This window comes from Protomyctophum bolini (genome assembly GCF_963924005.1).
Source record: "Protomyctophum bolini genome assembly, chromosome: 10".
In the NCBI taxonomy this organism is placed as follows: Eukaryota; Metazoa; Chordata; class Actinopteri; order Myctophiformes; family Myctophidae; genus Protomyctophum; species Protomyctophum bolini.
In genome coordinates, this window is record NC_137871.1 from 7,188,676 (window position 1) to 7,196,175 (window position 7,500).

Consider the following 7,500-nt stretch of genomic DNA (forward strand, 5'->3'; position numbering starts at 1 on the left):
TCTTTCTTTCTTCAGTTGTATACCATAATTCATTTTGTCACTTTGGTGTCTTGACATTCATCGATTCATTATTTCCCCACGCATGATTGAACGTCATTGTAGATTTGTCCTAACACCTTCCAACGCGAAGGGGGGGGAAGAAAATAATAACTATTTTTCCAACTGATTTGAAAGTCACTGTATAGCTGCACCACATCTCATGAGTCATGAGGGATCTGGCTTCAAATCTTACACCCTTGGGGATGTACTGTACTGATTATATAGTATAGGCTGCCTATAACCCTGATTTGGTGCACTGAAGGCTTGGCCACAGCACAGCACAGCACAGCACAGCACAGCACAGCACAGCACAGCACAGCACAGTGGCCAGCACGTACACTTATCATAGTAAACAAAGTAAGATTTTCTGCAGTGGTTCCAGACACTGGAAAAAACATGACCCATGTTTGAGTAAAAAATGTTTTTGTCCTTTCCTACATTTTAGTTAATTATTATTTCATGAATTAATTACCAAAGAAGAAACCCATACATACAGTATACGTTGCGTACTCCCAAGGTATAAGGTCTGGGAAGCACTTCTTTACTGCTGATATTGCTAGGATGGAAGCACTTGTATAAAACACATACAGTATGAGTCAAGAAGAAACACCAATATTAGAGATCCAACTGTGTGTGTGTGTGTGTGTGTGTGTGTGTGTGTGTGTGTGTGTGTGTGTGTGTGTGTGTGTGTGTGTGTGTGCGTGCGTGCATGCGCGCAGCAACATTTTCGAGCAGAAGATAGTCCTTAGTAGGTGTCGAAAGGGATCTACCGACGATTCACATCTGAACCTCCTAACAATTGACCTCTGACCGTCAGAGCCTAACCACCAACCCAGTCTGAGCACCGAGGTTTGTTTTATAACACACCAAACAAACACAATAATAACACACAACACTCTCTCTCTCTCTCTCTCTCTCAGTCTCTCTCCATCCATACTCACAACAACAACATCACACCTCATCCCTCTGTCCAGCTTCAACCACATGCCAAAGCTGCGGACACTGTGAGTAGCACGCATTACCGTACTGCACACACACACACACACACACACACCACACACACACACCACACACACACACACACACACACACACACCACACACACACACACGTGCATGAACATACAGAATATGCTGTCACACATGCAGGCACCCGCGTCTGATTATGCCATTAGTTTTTGTTTCATGACTGTGAATAATCATGAGGCTATTATTAACATACGTATATACTCACAGCCCATGGGCGCACACACACACACGCACGCACACGCGCACGCAGAGGCAGATAGACAAGCACACACTTGAATAATGGCAACTCCATTAAAACCACATGAAAGCCTTGTTGAGGCTCTACAGTTCAATCTACTTTGATTCATTAGAGGAAAACTGCAATTCTGTTCCATTAGAGCTACGCACACCGTGCGCGCTGCGCGCACGCGCACACACACACACACACACACACACACACACACACACACACACACAGAGTTTTAATCTAACATGACACTGACCCTGAGGCAAATCATGTTTCCTGATTGATGGGAGGTTTTGGGTCTGTGCGTGCCGTGCGTGCGTGCGTGCGCGCGAGCGCGTGCGAGAGGAGGGATTGTACCGTTGCCAAGGCAATGGCACGCCAACTCATCAGGAGCCTCTACCCATAATCCCTCGGGGCTGTCTGAGTGGCTCGCTATTGGTTGCATTCCTGCCGTTGTTGCCGTTCAGTGAATCCTACCAAACAAGCACTGCAGCCACACAGACACCAAGTCAACATGTGTGTTCAGCATCACTGGTGTGCAGCGATGTGCCTGCAGTGCACGCACTGATTACTGGTTGGTTCACAAGTTCACAATAAACGGCATTGGGTTGAGAAGATTCAAGAAACCTGGCAAGGTTGGGATCATTTAGATGTGTAACGATTCCAGGTATAGGTTCCTTGACCCATTCAGGCCTGACCTCAACATTTTTAAAGAAATATTTTAAATCCTCCAGTTTTTTCTGAAATGAATATTTTCACGATTTTTCAAAAGATATAGCAGACCTACAAGCTCGTGGCGCGCCACTCGGTAGGCGCGCTATGGGCTTGTAGATCTCTTAAAGTTGTGGTGGTCCTTGAAATTTTAAAAAAATGGAGTTTCAAAAATAGAAAGAAGAATGGCTGCGGGGATCAGTCAGTGGCTCTTCTAGATGGGTGATACAGTTACAGTTAGGAATATGAGGGTTTTCAAAGTAGTATCGCTTCATTCCCCAAAGGTGTAAACTGCAGACTTGCAAATAAAAGGATTCCAAGGCATTATTTTGAGCAAGGCAACAAAATGACCAAAATAAGACAAATTCGTATCTCTTTTCATCAAAGACGGAGTGCCTTGGAATCATTTTCTTTGCGAGTCTGCAGTTTATACACCTTTTGGGAATTAAACAGTGCTACTTTGAAAACACCCTTTTGTTTTTGTTGTAACATTTCTGGCATTGTAATTGTATAGCAGATGTTAAGTCCACACAGCCAGCTCTCTGACCGTGTGATAAACCGGTTTCCGGAAATGGTTCCAAATGTGTTGGAAGTTTGGAACCAATGGTGACCCAGCTTGACTGAGGAGCTGAAATCGTGCATCCAAAATGTGTTAATAGCACAGGCAGACTCTTCAGTCTTCACATACATCGACATGTAAATAATAAATAAATGCTTAAGCATGTAGCTAGGTGTAATGTTAGAGTCCACATAGAAGTGAACCTTTCAGGACTGTTTTCTTAACTCTGCAGTGCTGTTTCTCTGCAAGACATTACTCTATGAGCCATATCTCCAAAACCGGTGGGTCAAACTGAACCACCAATATGTCAATTTGAAGCTACAGTATGATTCCCTATAGCTTTCATATGACATGAAAAAACAAAAATTACAAACAAATCCAATGGCAGCCCCTCAGTCAAGCTGGGTCACTATGGGCTCTATTCACACACACACACACACACACACACACACACACACACACACACACACACACACACACACACACACACACACACACACACACACTAGCGCCATTTTGTAAAGAACGTGGGCTCCCTTCCCTACTTCCTTCACAGGTGTTACTGATGATACTAATGAAGGCTCTGTTCCATTCTGGTCAAACAGAGTCAGGGTGCTGCTGTTGTGCATGTTGGCTTACATACTGTTTCTGTGTGCATATAGAGCCCATTCAAGAATAAAAGCCGTCTACTGCATAGTAAAATCCTCTGCATTCATTTAAACAGTGTAATGAATGACCAGATACATAATTATATGTATCCGTACAGGTTGCTATACTGCAACCATTTTCCAACGAAAACGAAAACAAAAAATGTTGAACCAGAGATCGTCTCCGACATAAATCATCCACGCGACCATCCACCCAAACGTCTTTATTCTCCCCATATAAATATCCACACTCGCCCGGCCCGCACCTGCGCCGGGCACACACTGTGATTTATTAATCTGCAGAAGCCCAAATTAAATGGAAACATCAGTTCCATTTGTTGTTTTTGCTGCGGTAGGCTACAGTAAGTACAGTAGGCCTATACTGCTTTCCTCCGTGAAGCTCTCCCCACAGTCGCAGTCGACCCACCTGGTTAAATGTACTAAAAACAAATCCCTTGGGGACAAAATGCCGTTAACGTCTTATATGCTCGGGGATGAAAGAGTGTGGAAAAAATGTGCATAAAGCAGATGTACATTTTTTTTTTTATATCACCAAACCTGCAAGTATTTATTTAGCGATCTTCTGCGGGGGAAAAAATGAAAAGCTCTGACGACAGTGCTCAGGAGGACAGCTGCGTTCTACTGCCTCGTTCATTGTTTGAACTGTGTGTGTGTGTGTGTGTGTGTGTGTGTGTGTGTGTGTGTGTGTGTGTGTGTGTGTGTGTGTGTGTGTGTGTGTGTGTGTTTAACAGCAGAGGAACCACACCCTGTTGGCTGCTAAAGATGATTTGGTTTTAGTCATAGTCTTTAGAATAACATTACATTTCATTCAGTTTTAGTCATAGTCTTTAGAATAACATTACATTTCATTCAGTTTTAGTCATAGTCTTAAAGAATAACATTACATTTCATTCAGTTTTAGTCATAGTATTAAAGAATAACATTACATTTCATTCAGTTTTAGTCATAGTCTTAAAGAATAACATTACATTTCATTCAGTTTTAGTCATAGTCTTAAAGAATAACATTACATTTCATTCAGTTTTAGTCATAGTCTTAAAGAATAACATTACATTTCATTCAGTTTTAGTCATAGTCTTTAGAATAACATTACATTTCATTCAGTTTTAGTCATAGTCTTAAAGAATAACATTACATTTCATTCAGTTTTAGTCATAGTCTTAAAGAATAACATTACATTTCATTCAGTTTTAGTCATAGTCTTTAGAATAACATTACATTAACATTTCATTCAGTTTTAGTCATAGTCTTAAAGAATAACATTACATTTCATTCAGTTTTAGTCATAGTCTTAAAGAATAACATTACATTTCATTCAGTTTTAGTCATAGTCTTAAAGAATAACATTACATTTCATTCAGTTTTAGTCATAGTCTTAAAGAATAACATTACATTTCATTCAGTTTTAGTCATAGTCTTAAAGAATAACATTACATTTCATTCAGTTTTAGTCATAGTCTTAAAGAATAACATTACATTTCATTCAGTTTTAGTCATAGTCTTAAAGAATAACATTACATTTCATTCAGTTTTAGTCATATTTTTGTCCTCATATATTTTTAGTCTAGTTTAAGTCGATTAAATATAAGATTTTGGTCGACTACATCTACAGTTGATTTAATCGACTAAAATGTATGTTGGCGCCGGGCCTTAACGGTGTCGGGAATGCCTGATTTTACACTTGGTTGCATGCTGAAAATATAACGATCTACAAGCTTGTAGAGCTTGTAGATCTGCTATTTTCACACACCTGAAGGCAACCAAACATAAAAATGACTTGTCCTTTATCTCTCTTTGGCCTTCTTAAGTCTCTTTGGAGTTCTTAAGTCTCTTTGGAGTTCTTAAGTCTCGTTGGTCTTCACAGAATGGGAAGAAGAGGCACCTAAATTAACACTTTCCCTCGTTCATTATTTAGTATTTCACCCACCCGCAGCTGCAACTGATCTGCCATTAATCAGAATGTAATTGTTTTTTTTTGTTTTTTTATTACACCGCCTGCTACACAGAAAGCTGCGGATAGACCTGCAATCTGTGCATCTCTAATTTGAAGCCCTTGCAGGCAGCGGAACGCAGATGGAACCAGATCAAACCTGTCTGGTTGATAATGTCAACCGGCACTATAGTCTACACACCAGGGTTGTAATGTCACTATAGCCTACACACCAGGGTTGTTGTCACTATAGCCTACACACCAGGGTTGTAATGTCACTATAGCCTACACACCAGGGTTGTAATGTCACTATAGCCTACACACCAGGGTTGTAATGTCACTATAGCCTACACACCAGGGTTGTAATGTCACTATAGCCTACACACCAGGGTTGTAATGTCACTATAGCCTACACACCAGGGTTGTTGTCACTATAGCCTACACACCAGGGTTGTAATGTCACTATAGTCTACACACCAGTGTTGTAATGTCACTATAGCCTACACACCAGGGTTGTAATGTCACTATAGCCTACACACCAGGGTTGTAATGTCACTATAGCCTACACACCAGGGTTGTTGTCACTATAGCCTACACACCAGGGTTGTAATGTCACTATAGCCTACACGTCAGGGTTGTAATGTCACTATAGCCTACACACCAGTGTTGTAATGTCACTATAGCCTACACACACCAGGGTTGTAATGTCACTATAGCCTACCAGGGTTGTAATGTCACTATAGCCTACACACCAGGGTTGTTGTCACTATAGCCTACACACCAGGGTTGTAATGTCACTATAGCCTACACGTCAGGGTTGCAATGTCACAATGGTAGGAGGACTCCTCTGACCTGCAGCTATTGTATTAAAGGACGTATTAACATGAACTCAAAGTACTCCAGCTAAAACAACTTCAGAAGCGAAAAAAATAAATGCCATGGACTGGTTATATGAGAGTGGTGATCGGGGCTCCTCCAACCATTACAAATAAGTTTTGAGGGATCATAAACAATATGATATTAAATATTAAAATGCATGTTATAGCTGCTTTAACATACTCTAGCGCAGCGAGGTTCTGCATTTTTGGGCTGTGGGGAAATGCCCGGAAATGCTTTGGCCATGTCTCGCGACCCCCCCTCCCCACCACCACCACCAATACAAACTGACCTATATATAACCTATATAATAGAGAAAATATATCATAAAAGAATACTGAAACCAGACATAATCATTAAGGAAAGTGTATGCATGGACCACAATCACCACATACTATGTAAACTCTTCATTTCCATTTTCCAGCCATTCAGTTGCAAAGAAAAAAAATATATAAAATTTCTAGAAAGATTACAGCCCCGTACCCTCCCTCTCTTCACCCCCCTCCCTCTCTTTCCTCTCCTCTTCCTCCATCCTCGTCATCCTCTCTCCCGGTGTCTGTGTTGTATTAGGTTGGTTGTGTGTGTGTCCTTCCTTCGGATAGCTCTATATTGGATTTGCTGCCATTATAAAAACAACTGATTCAATCAGACGGTTGGAGATATCCCTGATTCATTTAGCCGGGAAAGTTAAAGGCATCTGTGCGCGCGTGTGTGTGTGCGTACGTGTGTGTGTGTGTGCGTCACACGTGTGGTTGTTTTTTGGGAGGAAGAGGTACTCTATAACACGGGTTCCCAAACAGTGGGTCGGGACCCATTTGTGGGTCACACACAGACACATTAGTTATGGGTCCATTTACGTTTCTGTTTCCTAAATACATTAATGTTTTTTTTTAATTGTCATTTCAAAAACATTGACAAAAAAAGCTATAAACTTTCCATGAATTAAAAACTAAAAGCCAGCCGCATTGTGAGCTTGTGTAGACGGGGCTATTTTCACTCGTTTGGGGGTCCCGGGGACTGAGGGGAGGTATCACATTTCTCTCTTGGGTCCCGGGCTATAAAAGCTCTGGTTTGTAATGAAATAAGTTTCCTTTCCCCGCCACCTCCGTCTGACCTCCTCTCTCTCTCTCTCCCTCTCTCTCTCATTCTCTCTCTCTCTGCACTGCAGTATCTATACAGTCTATTAGTGATAATGATATCGCCCCATGGTGTCTCCTATCCTCAGTCCCCAACCAATGAACACATCAGAGCTCCCTACCTACCGCTGTAGCATGTGTGCGTGCATGTGTGTGTGTGTGTGCGTGTGCGTGTGTGTGTGTGTGTGTGCGCGTGTGTGTGTGTACATGTTTGACTCTGAGATTATAAAGCCGTGCCTTTAAACCCTCCAGTGTAAATGCTAAGAATGAACACCGGAAAGTAGGTCCCCATTCGCACGCGCACACACACACACACACACACACACA

The 7,500-nt window shown here is 41.8% G+C and overlaps 2 protein-coding genes across 2 annotated transcripts in view; one reads left to right on the top strand and one right to left on the bottom strand.

The window, feature by feature from the left end:
- LOC308322131 (uncharacterized protein) overlaps window positions 1–7,500 on the bottom strand; it is a gene marked incomplete at its 3' end in the record, with an annotated part of 567,861 nt that overhangs the window by 463,982 nt on the left and 96,379 nt on the right. The window lies entirely within an intron of this gene.
- slit3 (slit homolog 3) overlaps window positions 991–7,500 on the top strand; it is a gene marked incomplete at its 3' end in the record, with an annotated part of 88,019 nt that continues 81,509 nt past the window's right edge. The window contains 1 exon segment of the mRNA XM_080774338.1: window positions 991–1,043. Within this exon segment, the coding sequence (XP_080630464.1) occupies window positions 1,024–1,043 (20 nt within the window). The 5' untranslated portion in view covers window positions 991–1,023.